The 22,920-nt window shown below is 43.2% G+C and overlaps 1 protein-coding gene across 15 annotated transcripts in view; it reads left to right on the top strand.

The window, feature by feature from the left end:
• The window catches only part of NRXN1 (neurexin 1), a 1,133,747-nt gene that overhangs the window by 985,611 nt on the left and 125,216 nt on the right, over positions 1-22,920 (top strand). For 11 of the 15 annotated variants that reach the window (XM_066625795.1, XM_066625848.1, XM_066625811.1 and 8 more), the window contains 2 exons: positions 7,221-7,310; positions 8,883-9,199. In XM_066625795.1, the coding sequence (XP_066481892.1) occupies positions 7,221-7,310; positions 8,883-9,199 (407 nt within the window). The remainder of the gene's footprint in view (positions 1-7,220; positions 7,311-8,882; positions 9,200-22,920) is intronic. The other 4 variants (XM_066625872.1, XM_066625856.1, XM_066625839.1 and 1 more) reach the window with 1 other exon arrangement.

The raw sequence follows: 22,920 nt of genomic DNA, 5'->3' as shown, positions 1-22,920 counted from the left end.
GAGCTAGAGAAACAGCCACCAACATCTGCCAAGGGCAGTGGCACCACCAGTGAGTTACACTGCACCTCCCTGCCCAAGAGGCAGAGGAGGTGAGGCAGTTTTGCCCAGAAACTCTCTCCAAAATTCAACCAAACTTCAGAATGTTTGGCCCACCCCAGGAAATTCTGTCTTTTGCATAGTAATTGAATAACATAGGAAGGCCTGTCTTCGTTTGTACCAGAATGGTAGAGTTTCTCTGCTCTGATTTATCTGTAATCCCTAAACAAAACAAAAATTCAAATGGTGGTCGTGTCACTGTGGAGACTTACCTAAGGTCAAAGCACAACTCCCTTGTGAACCCAGTCCACCAACTTAACAATACAGTACTAGAGTTTTAGAGATCATGAATATTCTATCTAAAGAATGGCATCATGTGTTCTAATGTGGTATGGTGATCATATGAATTGACTGCGTGAGCAATAATTCCAGGCTCCAAGCCAGCAATTTTCAACCTTTTTCATCTCATAGCACACTGACAAGGTGCTAAAATTGTCAAGGCACTCCATCAGTTTTTTGACAAATGACAAGGCATACCATGCTGCCAGTGGAGGGCCCATATCCCCCAATGGCCCTACTAAGAAATAACCGCCTGTAAACTCTCATGGCACACCAGTGTGTGGATGAAAATTGCTGCTCCATGCAGTTGGCTGTTATTTCAGTCCTTTCAAATTTTAGTCACAAAATGGTCTGGAACAATCAGTGAAAACCAAGGGAGACTGTATTCTTGCTTCCCATATATTGGAACACTTCAGAAGGCAATCAACAACCAGTGAAAGTTCTTTAGGAAACAAACCTGAAATGTTGTAGTGTTCTGATTGGACAAAAGGTTACAGCATGCCAGGATAAGAGCAAGAACTGCAAAACAGGTGTTCTCTGTTTTGCACTTAGGAAAAAAACACATAGTACATATAGATATAAATTTTACCATTTTACTGCAGTTCACCATTTTATACCACAGTCTTCCACCTTAATAACCTTAACATCTTTCGATGCTTGTTTTTCATTGCCACAGCTGAGTATCAGCAAGCTAAGTGCTGCACAATGACTATAAAGGATAAACACACATGCATACACACACAGAGATATGACATTATAACATAATATGACCTTTAATTTCACAGCCAAAGCCCTAGGTTTCTTATCTCCGACTTGTTGCTTTTTTTCTTTTTGCTGGGTTTTTACTGATGTAATACACCAGCCTTCCTGTCTTAGTCATCCAGTGCTGTATGAACAGAGGAAGCTGGTGCTTGTAACAGGGGGAGTGAATGAAGTCAGGGAAGAATGCGCGTACCTTTAATTATTGATTGCGGCAGTGGAAACAGCTCCAAATCAAAACAAACAGGTTAAGAAGAGAAAATAGTCACAGAAAAGATGCTCAGGTCAGAGACAGTGTCTTTCCCTTTCTTCCCCGCCCAGGATTTGAAGGGAATATGGAAGACATATTATAGCCTGTAGTGTGCATACTCCAGGGCTATCTACTCATTACATTTGCAGCAATGTGCAAATTGCCCTGTGGCATTGCAACAGTCTGCCAGGGCAATGAGTGCAAACTATCAGCATGAATGCAGGCTGCCCAGTGATGATTTCATCACTGAGTCCAGGGACTGTGGACAGTCCAGACACTTCACTTGGCCTCTGTAGAAAGGTCTGAGTCAAGGTAAAGAGGACAATTTAATGGCAGGGAAAAGGATTAGGTGGGGGAGGGTGGTGGAGGATGAAACAGAGAAGAGAGGCTGCCAGGTGAATGGGGAAGGAAGTGTCTGAACAGAACAAGGAGAAGAGCAAAGGGGTTGGAATGAGATGAAAAGGGAAACTTCAGAGCAAACGAAGCAGAATCAGAAGAAAAAGCTGGAATGAAATGAACACTGGCAGGGAGGAAGCAGAGAGTGATGGAGGAAGAGAGTGCAAAAGTGGGACAGACAAACTAGAGGCAGAGGAGCTGGAAGGAGAGCAGTGGAGCAGCACTAAAAAGGAGGAAAGTCCATGGAATGGCAGGCAACGAATCAAGAAGTCAAGGACCAAGGAAAGAGAGGCAAGGGGCAGCGTCCTCCAAGTTACAGTTTGAGGCTGGGTTATAAAGCAATAGCCCACCCAGTGGCCTTAGACAGTTCTATTTACCCCCAGGCCGTCCCAGTTCCAAGACCAGGTCCAGGAGCACCCTGAAGACTGTGCAGTTGGGTACAGAAGGCCTCAGGATCAAACCCATGTACTGTAGAATGGGGTGAAGACATTCTCTCTAAGGGCAGAATACGAGCTCAGTAAGACCAAATGGGGGATCCACAAACTCATTTAGGGCATAATCAAGAGGCGCCCATGGGCTGCTGCAAGTTCCTCCTTGGGAGGAAGCCAGGCCAGCATTCGGATGAGCACTGGCCCGCAGAGGCTGACACAATTCTGCGTCAACTTCCTCACTGAGACTTGCGTGGACCTGGCTGGGCCGACACAGGCCTCTAGGTTGGACGGGGAGGAGGCGGGAGGGAGGCATTCCTGGAAGGAGGGTGGGTGGCCCTAGGGGCAGGCAGGCATGAAACAGGAGCGGGGCTGGGATCCAGTGCTTATGCTAGATCCCAACCCCCGTTCCTCGGGAGCTCCTCAAACTTGTGCCACCTCAGGAGGTGGCGTGAATCCAAGGAGACCCATAGAAGAAATGTGTGTTACCTGGAGGTAAGGGGAAAAGGGCTTGCCTCTGGCTGAGCTGCCTTGGGCCCCTATCCTGAGCTGGATACAGCACAAGCCTCTTGGCTTGCTTGTTCCAGCGTAGGGTAAGATTGCACCCTTAGGGTCCTTGGGAAAAGATTGTACACCCAAATCTTGAATATAAGAATCACAAGCAGCAAGGTCTGCTAAACACCCCTGCTCTGTTCCTCCCCCCCCCCACTCGCCAAGGCACCATCATGTCGTTTCCAAACCCCTTTAATGTCCACCTGCCTCCTGGGCAGAAAGAGGAAGGGGGATCTGTCACAGACCCCCTTACCTTAGCAGAGCACCCACAGAAGGGGGTGATCTGTACTGGAGAAGGGGAAAGAGGGAACTGAGTGTTGTAGCCTTTCCCTAATATGCCACTCCTCCCAAGTCTTTTCCACCCCCATTCTCCCCTTGTTTTACCATTTGTGCACACTGCTAGAAAAACCTGAACAAATCTGTTAAATCTGCACACTTACGATTCTGTGCGATGAGTCAAGGTACAAGTGTGCGCCACTTTGCAACCTTCTGGCTTATGCTGGAATCGCATAACCGATGACCATGTGTGGTCAAGTGGTTGTCGGGGGGGCGCACACTCCAACTCTCCGAAAGCGAGGGGAGCTCCCCTCCCCTCTGGAGGGTTGTCTGAGCCTCCCAGAGGCAGCGCACGTTAGCGCACTGCCTCTGCAAGCCTTAGACTGAGGGACATCATGGCTCTCTTGCGATTCTTCCATGAAAACAGAAATTTCACAAGAGAAATTTCACGATTTCCTTCATTCTGAGCTCTGCAAAGGCAGCGTGAGGACGCCGCTGCATTTGAGAAGCTCAGACAACCCTCCGGAAGGGAGCAGAGCATCCCCTTCCCTGTGAAGGGACTGGATTGTTTCAAGCCCTGCTTGACAAAAGAGATCGCGGTCCCGATCCTTGTCGTTAAGCGGCGCACGACAGTCATCAAAAATTACTTTTTTTCTGTGTCCTTTTACAAATCAACTGGCAATTTCTATGCTTTTCATTTGCTTTTAGCTCCCAGTGGTGCAAGATTGTGGCAGATGGAATGAAATGTAATTTGCAGATTTTAGAACATTTTAGTAAACCACCAACATCCGTTAACTCCACACAGCATTCAGCTTTACCTGTACCAGGCTTTGAAAACAAACATTAAGATAAATAAAACAATTCTGATTATAGTCAGAATTAGTTAAATGGTAATGTGTTCCATAACTGTACAGATTTCAAAAGTCTGGGGAAAAGAATCCGAATCGTGGAATGGGAAGAAGACAGATGAAAAGACGATGGATGGCCAGCATGAGGCTTTTGCGATGGAGAAGAACTTGGTTGGGATGGGATGTCAGGAAAAGAACAAATGCATTTGTGATAAATTGTTGACAAAGTGAAACAGCAGAAAAACAAAGAAAAAGGTAATGGTTGGGGCCATCTGGTGGTGGGGTCTGGCCCTGTGGCCTGCCTCTCTGAAGTTGGACACATGTGGCATAGAGGAGAGAAGGGGCCTAAACAAGAATGGAGGAGGCACAGGGAATGGTCATGCTCCAGAAAGAGTGATTGCCAAGAGACAGAGATAGGCAGTCAGGCGCAGCTTGACTTGAGTCTAGCAACAAGTCTCTGCCCCGTTAGTCAACTCAAAAACAGGTCATAACGGGTGCACATCCTGAGTCGCCAAGTCACCTTTTCATGACACGAAAAGTCTCAAGTCAAGAGTTGCCCCCTTTAGAAAACTCACTATGGGGAAAAACGGGGTTGCTGCCGGGGTGTGTGTCTGTGCTTGTGTCAGAGTTCTCTTTAAATGCTCCCCTGCTGTCCCGCCCATCTGTAAATAAGATGTGAGAGAGCAGGGACAGAAGCGGTAAGAGGGAGGAAGGTCATGCACGGCAGCTGTGAGTCTTACTAGGACGACCCAATCCTTTGCAGCTCTACTCAGAAGTAGTCTCAATTGCACCAATTTTTCAATGAGGCCCCCTCCTTCCAAGTAACAACAGAGTCATGAATTTAGTGAGCGTGATTGCAACGAACTGCCTCCTCCCCCTCCCTGGGCTCTCCAGCCAATCCCAAGGCAAGAACCCTCTTGAACTCTTCCTTCTGCCTACCTCAGCCAAAGAAAATATCAGACTTCCCATCCTTCGTCCAATGATCATCAATTCTTTCAGAGAAGGGCAAGAGAGCCTGCTCCCACCTCCCTGGGCTTCTCTAACCAATCGTAAGGCAAGAACCCCCTTGAACTCTTCCTTCTGCTCTACCTCAGCCAAAGAAAATATCAGTCCTCCCATCCTTCGTCCAATGATAATCCGTTCTTTCAGAAATGGGCAAGAGAGTCTGCTTCCTATATGTTGCAAAAGCAAACAAATTCCCTGCCTCCTGGCTGGAACCTCCTTGCTGCTCGCCCATTCTGAATGATGGCCTCACAAGGTTTTTCACAGCATGAAAACAGTTAGCAAGCACACCCAGACACAGACAGACTCAAGTCTGTGTGTGTGAAGATGTGCCAAGTCAAGGGGCCCTGAACCTGAGTGTTTTGCCGAGTCTTCCACATGCGTGACTCGAGTTTCACAAGTCAGCGAAAAATGCTAATTTTTGCGACTTGGGCTCAAGTCACCTGACTCATCCCTGCCAAGAGATATCTTGAAACAACTGCAGCCAGAAAATGCCCTACACATAAGAGAAACCAGAGACTTTTCATAAATTTGGGGTGGGGAATGTATTTCACATACTCCTTGGAACTACATAGCAAGAGACAGTGGATGAACACCAGGCAAGCCCCAAACTAACAGGCAAGGCACAGGATAGAACCTAGGAGAAGGGAGTTAATATGAGACTGAATTGCGTTCTTAAAGTGACAGTGACCATTACATTGAACAAGGATGAGGAAGGGTTACCTGAGCAAAGCAACCCTCTGTGTGACTTCATTATTAGGGCTCATGATCCCCATTCTTTGAAGCTATTTCTGAGTCTTATCTAGGTAGCTTGACGAACTTTACCTGGATTAGATCTGCAGGCCTATCACCTCTGCAGGATGTGGTATGTGCTCCAGTGTTCTGCTCTTATGCTCTTAGGCCATACTGCTGATTTTTCCATTAGGCCTTACAAGGAATGGCCTATCCATGGGGTACACTGAGGCTGTCACCTTAGACAGTGGCTTAGCAGGGAGTGACTTCTTTCTCTACCCATCCCCACCATTTCTGCTCCCCTGCTTCCTGGATTTGAAAAGGAAGAGTGTTAAAGATCACAAGAGGAAATGCAGAGGAGAGAAAAGCGTTGAGAGGAACGGCAGAAGCAGTGGCTGGGGTACCACCAGGTATGAGGGGGCAGCATGTGGTGTGCTGCTTCATGTACCAGAAGATCTTGGCCTGGTGCTCTGCCCTGCATACTTGTCAATGTAAAGAATGAGCTTGTATCATCTGTCATTATGTAACATAAATTTCACATTCGTGGAACAACATATATAACATACCTGTTCTCTTTTTTCTTTTTTGATCTCTCTGTAATGACTGGGCATAAAACATCCTGAATGCAAATTCTGAGCTCTAAAGTGGTTTGTATATCACAGCTTTTTAAAATTATAGAAATGTCAATCACCTCCATGTTTTAAGGCTCCAGTCCAGTGAAAGACAGTCACAACTCCAGACTGTTCAGGGAAAGACAGCTTTCAAGCTCCATGGGGCTAAGTGTTACTCACAACAAATGTGTCCTGTCAATTTCTGTGGGGAAACCATGACTAACCTTTGCTGTATTGAGGCCTTTGGAGACACTGAAGCAATGACTTCTGGTACTTTTGTCAAAGCCTTAAAGTTGTGTGCTAAAAATATTTTGTTATATTCTGTGATTGTGTGAAAACAATTGATAACCTGCTTATTACTACTTTTCTTCTTTACCACCTGTTTAGTATGTTGAAGTCTTTGGAATTAATTGATTTTGAAACTAGAGAATTTTTTAAAAAATGTATTTTTTTCTGACTAGGATATAAATTATTGTCAGATCGATTTCTAGATCTCAGAAGTAAGTGTGCCCTTGATGGTGCTTAAGTTTTTATTGTTCTTCTTCTTTAAATGACTAACCTGGACTAAGAGGTATTTTGCAAAATTAAACCTGTTTCACCTGAACATGTTTTAACTAGTTAATAAGAAATTCAAACAACAACAAAAAGACAAAACCCTAAGGTTAATGAACATTCTTTTTTGTAAAGCTAGTATTTGATGTTTAAATTTGTTTTTGGGGTGTCTGTCTATAACATAAGTTTAATAACCTAGCTCAAATGCAGATTTCTAATTTTCAATTAACATAGGAATAATTTTGTTTGCTAAAATAAAATAAATGAATGAATGACGAGTCTGAACCATGAAATGTTCCAGGTAGCGCTTTTTAAAACATTCCAAATTTTTCAAAAACAAAAATCATGTGGCAACTGTATAGCTCAAGCTTTAAGTATTAACTTTTAACCTTTGACCTTACAGATTTTAACCAATGAAATGTCTCTTTAAACTTTAAAGGAAACAATGATAACGAGCGCCTGGCGATTGCTAGACAGCGAATTCCATATCGGCTTGGTCGAGTAGTTGATGAATGGCTACTCGACAAAGGTAAAAAACATTGATTAAAACTTCAAATAAAAAAAATAATTTGAACATAACCAAGTAGTGCTTCATTTGTAACACCAATAAACATAAAACAATAAATTTTTCAGTAAAACTAAATTAAAAACAACTTTTAAACAGTAAAAATGTAGAGTAAATATTTGCATACCGTGTATTATAATAATTTCGATACATTTTAGTGGTACCACCTGTTTAATAATCTTACCCTGTTAACTTAAGGTTAAAGGGACTGTTAAATATAATCCACTAACTCAATCTATGAAGGTACTCATAGCAAACATTAACCAAAACTGATAAATCATTCATAGATTATGTTACATGTTCCATCATCTAAATTCTTAACTAAATATATATATTTATATATTTATATCTGTATATATCTGTGTGTAGTTATGAGATCTTCATTATGGTCCTGAAATGAACAAACAAAATCATTGTTTAAACTGTAGGTTATCTTAAATAGTGGGCAATATGACTTGCCAAACAAGATGAAGTCCCTTTAACGTTTTCAAGCTTCTAAGGGAATTGGGAACAGCCACTTAAAGAGAGCTTAAAGATGTGTGCATGCTATATTATTGAGCAGAAGTCAATCTGCAAAAGAGAATATTTTGCTTATTCATCATAGCAATAATGGGCTTGCATTGGTGAGGATCGCTGTTTTTAAATAGCAATGTGACATAACTTTTCCATCAATATGTGTATCATTCATTGAAGTTGCTTTTCCATCCAAAACATTTTCATTTTGTTACTTTTTTCCTCCCTTTTAGTCAGTAGCCTTGCTGAAAGATAATCAGACATCTCTTTCCTTTTTATCTTTGCGTTTTATTTTTGTTGTTGTTGTTGGTTTGTTTCTGAAATGCTCAGTATGCAGTATGTATCCCATGCCTCCTCTGTGTGTGTGTGTGTGTGTGTGTGTGTTGGGGAAACATTTAACATTCAGATATGAATTTTAGCCATTAGGAATATACAAGTAAATAGTCTTGCTAACATGTTGAGAAGTAGGGGGCCTTACAAATGCAGACATTGGACAGACAGATGAACTGTTGTACTTGAAAATAATTCACTAACATTAGGAGTTATTAGAGATAATGACAGGTTTACATATTACATAGGGCTACATACAGGAATGTGCATATGACAGAAATGTTATATATGCATATTGTACAGACCCTATCTCAGTGTCAGAGTCCTTACAACCTTGCACATTTGGTGTGGTTAAACTTCTGATGAGAAATCTGACCTGCACACACGCACCCTACAATTTGGATTTTAAAAAGGGACGAGAAGATAGATCATAGCAATTTGATGATTCTAAACAAATTTTTAATTGGCCTTCAAACCAAAACTGGTGCTTAAATTTATATTATAAACCTAGCCTGAAAATTCTGCATTCCATGAACACCTCATTAAAAAGCAATGAATTATGAGCAAAAGTCCTTTCTTATAGTTTATTGCTCTCATGCTCCACCCCATAATAATCTGTTAAAAATCATCCTCTTTAACAGTGTAGTGTTCGCAATCAACATTTTCTGCATGTATGTAATACTATCTTTGCAGGGCGTCAGCTCACAATCTTCAATAGCCAAGCAACGATAAAAATTGGAGGCAAGGAGCGGGGTCATCCATTTCAGGGCCAGCTATCCGGACTCTACTACAATGGCTTGAAAGTCCTGAACATGGCTGCTGAGAATGATGCCAACATAGAGATTGAAGGGAACGTGAGACTCGTTGGTGAAGTGCCTTCCTCTATGACAACTGAGTCAACCGCCACCGCAATGCAGTCTGAGATGTCCACATCTGTCATGGAAACCACAACAACTCTGGCTACAAGTACAGCTAGAAGAAAGCCACCGACGAAAGAACCGATTGGTCAGGTTAGTCCATTATTATGGAATGTCTGAATATTTTGCTTTATTTTGAACACCTTTGGATTTTCCTCAAGCACCTGTTCTTACAGGCACAAAACGCTTTGTGAAAAAGTAAGATGGTGGTCATCAGGTTTAGATATAAGTAGGGATCATTGTTGTGTTGGTCATGGTGGTTGTGTTGTCCTTGGCAGTATACAGTGCTAAACAGTGGCAATGTGGGTTCTGTGTCCCCTGGATTTTATATTTCCTTTCCCAATAATGCTCATCAAAGCTGCAAGGAGTAGGTGGCAACAGAATATTTGTATGAGTTTCATGAATGACCACAACTGTGACTCCAATGTATTTTGATTGTAGGTGCTGCAGTTTATGCCTGTTCTAAAATTAAGCCATATAAACTAAACATGATCAATCACAGTTGTTCATGACAGCATGAGTGTAACACTGAAATAGACCTGGGACCATTTGAAATTAGGCAGGTTTGATCAATTTAGTAGTCATTTATGACTACTTTAAAAACAAGAAACCATATTCCTTTTTGGTTCTTGTTAATACCAGACATGTAATGATACTCTGTATAAGAAGCTGCCATGCTGCTGATTATGCCAGTGGTCCATTCATTCTGTAGCTGCCTCACAAATAGCATAAAAGTGCAGCCCAATCAACTGTAACACAGCACAGCAATGAGCATCACCAGCATGGCCTCTGCTGCATGCTGCAGGGGGGTTTTGGCCTCCTTGGGGTAAGGAAACATTTCTTCCCTTGCTCCAGGAAAAGCCCCTGTGGGCCAAGCGTGTGAACTTGGACCCACATGAGCTTGATAGCTAGCGCAAGTCCAAGTTGATCCATGAAGGCTGATCAGATCCAGGAAGGTAGTTAGGATTTGGTATGTGCTGCTGGGTTCGCTCTTGGGCTCAATCCGCTCCCCACCCTGTTACTGACCCACATACCCCCTACCCTCACCCCACCCCATTCCACCTGCTGTGTGGCCTTTGAGTCAGGCCTGTTCTAAATAGGGCCCAGGAGAGCGTACATATCACTAATCTAGTAAGATAATTACATCATTACCACATTTTCTTTCTAGAACTGCATGTTAATGTGATAATATAAATGGTAGTTCTCCAGGGGTTTGGTGAGCTCTCTCTGCACTGTCTTAGAGATTATAAAAGAGAAGTTGAAGGGGTGTGTGCTTTATGGTCATTTTTAATTGTCTAGGCCTGAAGGTAACTTGAATCAGAACTTTCAAACTTGTCTTTCCAAGCTGTGTAATGCACTGGGGCATCTTATCAAGGAGAGATTACTTTGTGAGAGTTGGTTTCTCTGCCATACTGTTCCGGACTTCCTGAAATATCTGCAAATTGCTCACAGGTATTCAAACTTCTTGCCATGTTCAAATGAAGTTTTTTTTTTTTAACTATTCCTTTAATGCTTTAGAACACCAAATAGTTTTTGTGCTGTGAGCATGTTACAGCCCACTTCCTAGGCCTCTTTCCAAAGTCTGGGGTACAGCAGTTTTTGTAGAAATAGTGCTCATAAGGTCATAAGAGGAGGATCAGTTAAGAGTTGTCAAACCAGAACTCACAATGGCATGTGCAAATTAACTTTGGATTCCGAGTCAAGACCCTGTGATGATGATGATGCCTGATTCATTGAAGAAGATACCAGAATGGAATAGTTGAGATGTAACTGTATGCGTTTTGGGTTTTTTTCCTGCTCAGATAGTAGGAGCAGGTTTTTTTTCCTGCTCAGTCAATAAGGTATGTTGTTTCCTGCTCAAGCCTCATTGCACAACTCGCTATTATTTCAGTGAGGCTTGCAAGGTGAATTACACCCCTGGTGCTTTATGTTAGTTGTGATGGAGATGGAGTTGACAGTAAACTGTTTGCTGTACTTGTGTACTAGAAGCCGTGAACTGATGTTGTTTATATCTGTCTGTATGGAACTATGGAAACTTCAGCAAAAGTGTATTTAACGGTATGAATCTATCGTTAAATATGAATGTTTATTTAACGTGAACATATATTTAACAGTATGTGTGTATTGTGTGATGCACATCAACACACAAGTGGTAGACATAGCATCGAGATGAAGGCACAAGAACGTACTCACTCTTTGGGAATCCTGTACTCCTAGAGAGGGAGAAGGCACAGATTCACATTTCTGATCATATGCAAAATACCGAAGTGATGCTATCAGTGCTAACGGTGTACGCCAGAATATTTGGCATGGCCAATGCTCCCATCAAAGCCATCATCACTCAGTCACAATCTGTGACAGCTTGATTGCTGGCGCAAGTCCAAGTTGATCTGTGAAGGAGTGTTGACCCATGGCAGCTTGTGGGGGTTACCCCAGGGAAAAATAACTAATGTTCCCTTACCGCAAGGTGACCTTTAGTGGCCAAAATTCCCCCACAGGATACTGCAGAAGCACAGGGATTTAGTTAAGACTGGGTTGCTCGTGTCCACTGACTCCATGTATTTCATTGCTTCTGTTTCCATCCCATTGATTATGCTTTGATTTATAGATGTTACTCCACCACCATCATTGTAATATTAAAGGAGAATTAGCCAACAGGTATCTCTTGTTAAGCTCTCAACAACACAAGTTCAGACACATGCAGTTACTAATCTCAGGGCAGAGTCCAAAAACTGATACTGGATGATTTGTTCAGTGTCTTTAACTCAGAGAAAGCAGAGATACTGCTAGTGAAGAAAACGAGGGATTGGATTGTCAGCTTGTTCTGGATGGGGTTGCGCAGGATCAGGTTTGCAGTTTGGGAAGCTCTGTCTCTAAACCTGAATGTTCCATTGACAGCTGTGGTCTGGAGAGCCTAGTTTTCTTGGAACAATCAGATCTGGCTATGTTTACTAATCTGTACTATTATAAGACTTCACTGCGTGAACCTGTTTGTTTAGAAACTGCAATTGGTACATGATGCAGCTGCAAGGATCTTGTCTGGAGCTAAGGGTTGTGACGTGGTCACAACCCTGTTATATCAATTTCACTGGCTGCCTGTACATTTTCAGGCACAATTCAGAGTGCCAGTGATGACCTATAAAACCCATAATTGTTTGGAACCTAAATACTTGAACTGTCTCCCCAAATATGAACCTGTCTGCTCTGTGACGTCATTGAGGGAGACTCTGTTGCTAGTACCATCTCCTTTGGGAATGCAATTGGTGACTCATGACTGGGTCCTCTCTGTTATGGCCCCAAGCCTTTGGAATTCTCTCCCTGTTGTGATTAGAACTGCCTGTTCTATGCTGGTGTTCCAAAGGAATATTAAGACTTTTCTGTTCCACTGGGCTGTGTATAGGTCTGTTTTTTCTTATTCTGAAGATTCTGGTAGTTTCTAATTGTTATACTGCTGGTCTTTTGTTTTATTAACTTGGCTTGATGTTGTTTTATTCTGATGTTGTAAGTTGCCTTGAGCTTTTGTGTTGGATTAGGAAAGGCAGGACAGGAGTGTTTTAAAATAAAAAATAAAACTTCATTACTGAATTATTCATATTTTGGCATATTTCACTAGAACCTTATTACATACATACATACATACATACATACATACATACATACATACATACCTTTATGGGCAAGAACTACTGTCTCTTCTAATGACACTTGGTGACTGCTGTACCTGATCCAATATGGATGCTGAGCATTTTCATCTCCCATTGACGTCAGTGAGAGTTGAGGACATTCAGCACTTTGCAGGACACAGTCATTGCCTTGCGGGAAATCTACCTTGAAAGGTGGTTTTATCTTTATGTCCTAGATATACTCTTATTCCTTTTGCCTTTACGTCCTAGATCTGCTCCAATTCCTTTTCTGCCTTTTCTTTATTTAATGTGTTCTCACTGCCTGCCAGACAAAAGAGGGGAAACGTTTGACTTTCGAACTTTGTTCAGTGGTAACTGGAGGAAAGTTACCTTTTTCTGGCTTTCAATTAATTAGTGCAATGAAGAAAACAGGCAATTGAATATTAGCTGCTAATGGAAGAAAGTTAACGCTGGTATAAGCAAGTGCAAGTTTAAGGAGAAAATGAGCTGATAAGGAGTAAATGATCTAATCAATTAGAGATTATGTGGTCCATTTGCAGGGCTATTGAATTCAATTAAAGATCACAATTCCCATTTAAGGAAAGATAATTTAAAACTCTTATGGTTATTTATATAAAAGAATTAAAAAAAAAAACATACTTAGAGCTAGATTTGTTTGACTCAACATACAGCACAATACAGTTGGCTGAAATGTACCAATTTTTAACATTTGTAATTGGTATATTCCTTACAAAATCAAGAAGCCCACAGATTTGTCAGGTCTGCTACCTGTTAAAAGTTATGTACAATATGTACTCCAGCAGAACAATTTTCTAAATGTTTATTCAGAAGTAAGACTCACTGAATTGAACTTACTCCCAAGTAAGTGTGAACAGGATTCCATCCGAAGTGTTACTGGCAGTGCATTTTAAGACATGCTCACATGGAGGAAAACCACTTTGTGTGCAGGGATCCTTTGTAGTGATTGGTAGCAACTATGTGATTCAGAGGGGAAAGGAAGAGGGAGGCAAGGATGAAGGGTGCCCAAAAGGATTTACTCTAGCAATAATTAAAAAAAAAATAGAACTCCAAAATGGGAACTAATTAAACTTGCTCACTCAATCTTTATGGCTAGACAGGGGGAACCTACATCTGATATTTCATTCACAAACAGATCCTACATGTAAACTGTTATTAGGAGGGGGAAAAGAAGAAAGAGGGAAGGCTTTAGAAGGGCAAAGAGGGCAGAGCAAGAATGGGATGAAGGGACACAGAGTTATTTGGTGGACTTCCCAGAGAGAAGTCCACCAAAGGTTAAAGAAATGAGGTTAAAGAAATGAAGGTTTCAGGGTACAGAGAAGGAGGAGAAGGAAGGAAACTTGAAGAGATTAGTGGAAAAGACAGGGAACAGGATTACTGTGGATCAGAACATAGTGGAAGTATGGAATGGGAGTGGTTTGAAAAAGCCTCAAAAGGTTAATACTTCACAAACCAACAAAAAGGCAGAATAGGAAGTGGGCGGAGAACCTAAGATTATAGTGCTCAGGGTTTTAGACCCACTCCCATATCTCATGGAATCTTTTGTGTAGTAAACGAATCAAAAGATCCTCCATTGCTAGTTGAAGACCCCTGTTGGGTTCTGCCTTTGTGTTTCACACTGAGGTGAGGGTGCAGTGGAAGTTTACTGGCTCGTGAAGAAGCCTCCTTGATTGAATTCTGCTCATGGAGTTGGAGTACCACTGGAGGAAAGAATTCTTCTTCTGTTTTGTTAAACTTGTTTTTTCCAAAGTCGGGAGATCTTAGATGGCGACGGAAGTCACCAAGTCAAACTCTGCCATTCCAATAGTGTATTTGAATGTGGTGCCAGTAAACTCCATCTGAATTAGGATCTGGTCAGTCTAGTAATATTAGGAGCTGACAGAGCTCAATTAGATCAAGGGGGGGATTATGCAGTCCATTAAAATGCGTGGCCTTCCTGGCCCATGGATCTGAGGCCTCTTGCTATCAGACCACACAGTAGTCATGTTACTGGTCTGGCTCATGCTGTCTTGGGTAAAGGGCAGCCCAGTCCTAACCTGCCCTGGACCAGGCAGGCTGGTGGGCCTGCGCTGCATCTAAGGCAGGATTGGGGCTAAAAGCAGTTCAGCCTGGGCAAGGAGAATCACTTGGATCCTCACCACCTCAGGAGATAGCGCAAGAATTCGGCGTAACTGTCAGATCCTGGCCCTGCCTCCCGCTTCCCGCCTACCCGCCCCAGAAATGCCCGCCCTCCCACTGCCCCAAAACACCTCCCACCTGCCTCCTCCCCGCCCTCCCCATGCCTCCCCCAGACCCCTGCATCGGCTGAGCTTGGCTGACGCAATTCACCCATCCTCCAGGGCCCACAGCAGCATGGGGAAGCTGATGCATGTCTGTGTGCCAGCCTAACTCTGTTCCAAGTGGCAGAAAAGTGATTTATGGCACTTTTGAGACATTCTTGGACCGGCGCAAGGGACTTGCGCCAGCCCAAGTATGGGTCTGGATTGTGCCCTAAGTTCAGAAAATAAGTGGATGTGGAATTCGTAGAAGATTCCAGCTTTCCAGTGTTGAGTTCTTCAGTCAAACAGGCTCAAGAGGATAATGTACAACACCTTCATCAACTTTTTCAACACAACCCCAGGTGATTGCATTTTTAGGCACGCAAGAAACCCCATTTATTTTACTGATAAGCGTTTAACTGGTTTTATTTTAACTCACTGAACTGGAAATTTGCTGGCAGCTCTTGGATATACTGCAACAGGTGAACGATGCAGTTCTCCGAGTGCACAGCTCTACTGTCCAAGGGGGTATTCATCAAAACCCAAGACTGAGGATGCTGGGATCAGCACCTTGCCACCTAATTAAAATTGAGCATTTTAAATAAAGGAAGAGGACAGAGGAAATGGTAATGGTCCCGTTCTCAGACTGATGGCTGAGCAGGAAGGTCATTTTTACACAGGTTGGTAAATCTTCACATATTTTATAGTGACACATTTGTAATAGAATCAGGGCAGTTATCAAGAAGAGAATATTATCTGTTCTCCAGTTTTAATTATTAATAAAGAAAATTATCTGCAGTGTGGCTGGCAATAGCCTTCCCTATCAGCTTTGCAGTTAAGGTGCCCTTTGCCTGTTTGCTGATGCAATGCGTTCACTTCATTGTCTGCCACGAGACACACTAAACACATGAATATGCTTTATTACTTAGTAATGCCACTGTAGTTCGGCAAGCTCAATCTTGGAGGAGAATTCTTGGAACTTGGGAAAACCTTCCCCCTTCCAAAGACTGGCAAACATCCTGACTCCTTCGAGTTCTTTTCTGAGCTCAAGGAATTCAGAGAAATTCTCCATCCTTTTCCACCACCTTTCCTATCCGCTCCTCTTTTGTGCTTCCCATAGCCAGAGAGTGAGCAGCAATGCCCTGTAAAATGGAGAAAAGCCACATAACTGCAATGTTAGATCTAGAAGGCTAACCCCTTTCTTGTTGTGGTTTCCAAACGCTGGTCTGCAGTGGTCCAGAGTAAGTGTGCAGCAGCCTTTGGGGTGTGGAACCTTGAAAGGGCTAGTGCAATATATTGCAGACTTTTATTTAATAGACTTTAAAAAAAACAAAACTACCTTTATCCACAATAACCACCTGGCAGCCCAATCCTGAGCTGGCGGGGGCGCGCAGCTTCAGCGGCGCCGAAAACAGCTGCCGCGGCATCCTACATGCCTTGGGCTGCCGCGGGTGGCACCTCGGGAGAAGGGGACATCCCCTTCTCCCGGGTAAGGGAAGTAGCCCCACAATGGGGCTACTTACTTACCGCCGACCAAAAGGTCGGCGGTAAGCTAAAGGCGTTTGTGTAGGGCACCAAGCCCTACACAAACGGACAGGATCCTGTGGAGCAGAACTCCACCGGACCCACCTCTCTGCCTCCCTGCTCCCTCCCCCCAGCACGCCTCCTGCCCGCCCTCTCCCCACCCCCCGCCTTCCCGTCATGCCTCTTCCCCGCCTCCCTCCCTGTCCCCACTTACCATGCCGCGGCTCAGCAGTCCGTGAGACTGCTGAGCGGCGGAGGCTGGGCGCCTGCCTGGTGCTAGTCCGGCGCCAGCCACCGCTGGGCTAGCATGGGCGGCAGCCTGGCAGTAAGCCTCAAAAACGTGCCTTATGGCACGTTTGCGACAGTGCACGGCGGCGAGAAGCCACTGCACTGAGCCCAGGATTGGACTCTAAGGCAGCTTACAATATTATAAAAAATGCAAATACAAACTAATCAATCATAAATCTTAAAATATAAAAATTGGGTAAAATAATAAAACAGTAAAATTGACACAATCAGTGCACATTCCAGCACAAAAAACTTTCAGCACTCCTAACTCCCACTAAGGAGAGCAGGTCTCCATCTTTATCCAGGTCAGTTGGTCTACCCAGTACCTAGTGGCTACTTGCCAATAAAATCCACTGATGAAAGTTCTTCTAAGTTGACTGTCTGTTGAAGATGCATTAGTGATATTTGACTAAACAAAAAACCAAGGAAAAAGTTATATCCTCAGTTGGTGCATGTCAGTGGCAGTATCATAGCTCTCTCAGAGTGCACTGCCAAATCGCAGTGGTTTTCACCAACAATTACACACGTTGGCAATAGCCTGGAGCCAAGCTATGAACACTCACTTGCACCTGAGTAAGAAATTACATAGACTGAAGATCCAGGTCAGAGTCAACAGGTTTATAGGGCCAGTTGGGCTCTTTGGTCCTTCATGGCACTGGTGAAAGTTTTAATACTACTTTCTGGACATTTGCAATGGTGGTGCTATACTGCAGAAGAGATTCTGTCTCTAGTTCCTTCAGCTTGCTACTGGAGCAGTGAATTGATGAAGCTACCTTGAACCTGCCACCAGAGTGCCTAGTTTAAATCCCCTGGTGTAGCAATGGCTTCCTACACTACTAGATAAGCCAGAAATCCGAACAATTCCAAGGGATTGAGAGGAAAGATGTGTTCTTGAAAACTCAAAAGATAGCAACAGATTTAGAAAATGAGACAGATATATCTATAACTAATAGGAATAGGTAGTTTTTAGTCTAATTGCAGAGGGAGGAAAGGAAGTGTATTTCAGTATTATGGCAACTTGAACATTCCTTCTGTTAACTCAGTAATAACCATGTCCTGAGCTAATAAATGCCAAGGTCTAGATTTTTGGTTCATAAACTCTTCAATGACCCTATAAGTGAAAGATTCTCAATCACTTTAACAGTGAATTTATAGCAACAAATGTTCATCAGCATAGCACTGGTTTTATGCCACTCCATTAAACCATCACAAACAGGAGGTCAGTGCTCATGATAAATGTGCATGGAACAGAAGAGCTTCAACAGTGTTTCCCATTTTGCTTGGCAATGCTATTTTGGGTCGAGACTACACCAGATGTGGTATTATCTGCAAGCATCTTTACACCCTCCCCTTTACACCAGTCCTCAATACTAGCTTGCCGTCTTGGTTTAGTACAAATCATTCCCCATCCACCAGGCCTCTTCACCTGCCCTTAGTTTGTATACTTTTGTCTTCCACAGCTCACTTGTTAAGTTTGCGACTCTTAGTTTTAAAATGGTTACCATTATAATATGTGAATAGGTCATTTAACAAAAAGTGATGGACAAGAGTGCATTGGATTGGCTCTGCTTCAAAGTAAGTTGAGTCGTTCTGCTGCCCACCCCTGCTGTTGGGAAATAGCTGTTTATTCCAATTAAGGCCCCAGTCCTCCCCTGCCATCAGCTCTGATGCATCCATGCCAAAAAGCCATGGGCTGCAACCTATGGAGAGGTGGCAATCCAAAGGCAAATGGCAGATTAAGAAATCATGTTTACTTACCTCGTCATAAGCCCTCAGACCACCTATGAGTCTCCTTGGACATATCCCACCTATTCTGGTGGGATATGTTTGAGAAGAAAAACCGGGCAAGGAGGGTTTCAAAAGACATAAGATTTGGCGTGTGCCGATGCTGCCAGATCCACACCTTCTCTCCTCTCCCCCAATTCCTCCGCTGGGGTGTCCTGTTCCTCACCCTCCCTGCCTGCAATCCACACTCTTTGCCTGCTTACCTGCTCTGAATCATGTCACCAGCTGTGGCAGCAGGCCACCATCTCTGCCAAAATGGTTGCCAGTGGCACAGTGTGTGTGCTGCTGTATAGCCTATTATGACAGTGGAACTCTGTTCCACTGTTGTAACGTGCCCAATAGGTTTGGCTACAAGACTGCTAACCACCTTCATTCCCATCTTCACCCCAAATTGCCATATTTTCATGGCATTTCTCACTAGGGAGATGGAAAAAGGCTGAAACCCACAAACACTCATGAGAAGCAAGCAGCAGCTTAGCCTCATGTACTTTGAGATCACAAAGGTCTTCGGGGGAGGGGTTTCCATTTGTCCCCTACCAGGCATTTTCAGGTCAGCATGTGTCTTTAAGGGCGCAGTCCTAACTCCTTATGTCAGTGCTTTCCAGCACTGACATAAGGGCAATGCAGCTCCGAGGTAAGGGAACAAACATTCCCTTACTTTGAGGAGGCCTCCGTGAGTGACACCCAATTGCAAGATGCAGCACATGTCCCATTGGCGCCGCTATGCCAGTCCTGGAAAGTACTGACATAAGGGGTTAGGATTGCGCCCTAAATCTCCCCAATCCAATCAGTGGAGCCATTGTGTCCCCATTGAATTGAAGCCTGAAACTGAATGCCTTTTGAGGCGAGACTCTGAACTTTGCTGACATCTCTTTTAAACACATTTCTGTCCAGCCCACAGGCATACACTTTTGATCCCTGTTGCATATATGCAATGTAGGGCACAAATGGCTTTTAAAAAGGGAGAGATCTCATTGCACTTACAATTCCACTCTGCTGTGTTGGTATTTCAGCACTGCTTAGATTAGACCCTATCTCACACATTGTCCCCATTGGTTGTTAATTTGAAATGCCTTCAAGTCACTCCCAAAGTTGTAATTTTTGTGCTTTGTCATGTGTTTATTTATTTGAAGTATTTATGCAAAACTTTTCTATCAGAATGATCTACAAGATGGCTTACATACGCCTTTCCCCCTCCCCTGTTCGTGTTATTGTGTTCCTTACAGCCTATATCTTTTTGAATCTGATTTTTATCACAACCTTACACACAAACTGTATACTGCAACTTCTGTTGTACAAAAATAATTCTGTTCTCCCCCCCCTCCCATGTTCTCCCCATAGGTGAAAATGGTTTTCCCATTATAGGCATCACTAATTCCAGAAATAATGAACTTTCCCCAAAGCTAGAGACAAAATTCGGCAACAGCAGAAGAATGTCTAAAGCTCTCTCGTTTTCTTAAACACAAGAGTTTCATTAGAGAATGAACAGGAAAAGAGTCACTTGCTTCACCGAGCTGTTGCCTGCTCTTTCTTAGAGACATCCAGGTTTGCCTTTCAGAATGATTCCAGTACAGTGCTAGTTTAGAATAGGCAAGGATTTATCATCTGGTCTTGCATGATGTCTTCCAATGCTGTCATCAGGATTCTGAATTTCTTGTGGCGCCAGACATGGTGATTTTGCCTAAAATTAGTAAATGCAACACTAAAATTAAAAACGATGCAAACATAGATCCTGCCTGTAAGCCTTCCAATTTAAAAAGTGCAGTGCTAAGCAGAATTCAGCTTTTCTTTATTTTTTAAGGCAAGGTGGATCTTAGGACTGTCATAGATAGACTTGAAACACCTCGTGAAACCTCAGAAACATCGTGAAACATCAGAAACAAGGTTCCCAACAGTCAAGGGTGGGGCTTCATACCATCCTTCCCTTCCATGGTCATGAAAAGCAGCACACATTCTGTCAAGCAGCACATGTATGCAAAGTTGCCTGCTTTGCATAATTTATTCAACAACAACAACAACAACAACAACAGTATTCAAGTCACAGGATTCAACATTTCTTTGTGCAGAATTTGAATGATGGTTGTGTGGGCCTCTTTCATGCTTTAGCTCTGAGCATACCCAGTCCTAACTGTAGTCAGAGTGTGTTCGGCGCAATGAATAATTAATTCCTTGCGTTAAAATGGCATCTTTAGTTATTTAATTCCAGATTCCCAGAGGTTTAATGACACTACAGATGGAAAGCATTTTACTTTCCTCTGGACCTGCAGGCATTGCTAATTAATAGATTTAATCTGTATATGCTCAGACTAGATTATCAATGTCTGTGTATGCCACTCTGGGAATCTACTGCATCTGTTAACACTGACACCTCCAAAGTAAGATTGAGAGACAGACAGACAGACATGTCAACTATTTTCAATCTCTCTCTCTCTCTCTCTCTCTCTCTCTCTCTCTCTCTCTCTCTCTGTCTCTGTCTGTGTGTGTGTGTGTGTGTGTAAGAGAAAGAAAAATAAACAGTCTCCTAAATGTGCCACATGAATACCCTTTTGTATCACTAAAGCTACACCTCTCTTAGTGTTTGCATAGTTCCCTTTCGCACAACACAGAGTGAAATGTATGTTTTCAGCAGTTGTGATGATTTGGCAGACTGCTGTTTTAATGTAAACCTTTGATTCTGCAGCATGCACTGGAAAAACAACACAAATACATTGAGAGAGAGAGAGAGAGAGAGAGAGGGAGAGATCTATTATAATGCTGTTTACTGCAATGTGGTATTAGGTGTCTGTTGCAATGTGTTATTGTGTGTATTTGTCACACTAATTGCCCTAGATTGCCCAATCTAGACACTAGATTGCCCTAATGTGAGTCCCCCTTAAACACAGGGCCCAAATTGGGAGCAATTGGTCCAATTGGTGTAAAGCCAGCCCTGATTCTTCCATGCTCATGACAACGCAAACAGGGGGTGTAGGGAGTAGCAGTTTCAGTGGGGTCTGAAGGTAGTTGTTGCAGGATTTTTCTAATATCCTCTCTAGTTAATGCACAATAGCATGTCCAAAAGGAAGGGGACCCTGAAGAGGGGCCCTGGGTCCATGGTAGTGTTTATATGTTGCATGCTCTGGGTCCATGGTAGAATTTATATGTTGCATGAAGAAGATTCTACTTTCTCTCCTTGGCATCACGTTACAAAGGAACTCAGGTAACAGGCCTAAGAAAGCAGTCTCTGCCTGAGACCTCAGAGAGTTTGCAGCTACTGCAAATGAGAGTATACATTCTGGGCTAAATAGACCCAGGGAGTTTCATAATATAAATAGATTATAGACCAGAAAATCCTTCCTGCTGGGCTCAGGGAATGTGCTCAGGGATTGGGCTCAGGGATTGTGGTGATACGTTCAAGATATGGGCCCAAACCACTGAGATGTGGCATATCAGGTGCAGTTGCCAACCAGCTTGGATATGTGCCCTGACCCCAGGGCAGTTTCCTACGCTTTTGTGTGAGACGCCCATGTTTCTTCTTTTTATGCTGCAGCAGCAGCATTTCCATTTGGCATGCATGCTTCGACTGTCTGATCAACATGTGTGCTCTAAGGCACCAAGCCTTACTAGATGTGAGACTGCAGTGAGCATGTGTGCAGATTCTCTGTATTGCCACCTTTCACAAGTTCTGTGACATTGAGAAAGACAGGATAGTAGCAGTCTAGAAGAAAAAGGAAGAAGTGATGGCAGAACTGTGAGGGCAGGAGGTGTGGTATGAAGGTTGAATTGCTGAAAAAGCTAAGCAGGATCAGTTTATTTATTTATTTATACAGGTATTTATATACCACATTTCTTTGGTCGTCAGATTTCTCCTCAGACTTTAATCCAAAGCAGTTTACATAGGCAGGCTGTTGGATGGGAGACCAAGAAGCCACTGGCATTATCTGTGCAGAGGAGTAGAGTGGGGAGAAGTCAACTTGCCAAAAAAAAAAAAAAAAGGGATAATATCCTTGAGAAGCCAGTCTGAAGGTTGCTTGCAGCTGTCTGTGAGAGTTTGGAAAGCACATAAGCCAGCAGCCAGGATGATGACTGAACTATGAAGGGAAATAGTACTTGTAAAAATCTCATTGAAAAATGAATTTATGTTCAGCCTGCCTATGTAAACTGCCTTGAGTTTATTGAGAAAGGTGGTATATAAGTATTGAAATAAATAAGCTATGGGTGCAATCCCAACCCCCCGTTTGGCCAATGCAAGGAACAAAGAGTGTTGCAAAAGTGCCGTAAAGCACCTTCGTGCCACTCTGGGGTCTGTGCTGACGCGGGT

The sequence above is a fragment of the Tiliqua scincoides genome, chromosome 1 (genome assembly GCF_035046505.1).
Source record: "Tiliqua scincoides isolate rTilSci1 chromosome 1, rTilSci1.hap2, whole genome shotgun sequence".
Lineage (NCBI taxonomy): Eukaryota > Metazoa > Chordata > Lepidosauria > Squamata > Scincidae > Tiliqua > Tiliqua scincoides.
Note: the sequence above shows the minus strand (reverse complement) of the source record. Positions and strands in the feature narration are given on the sequence as shown.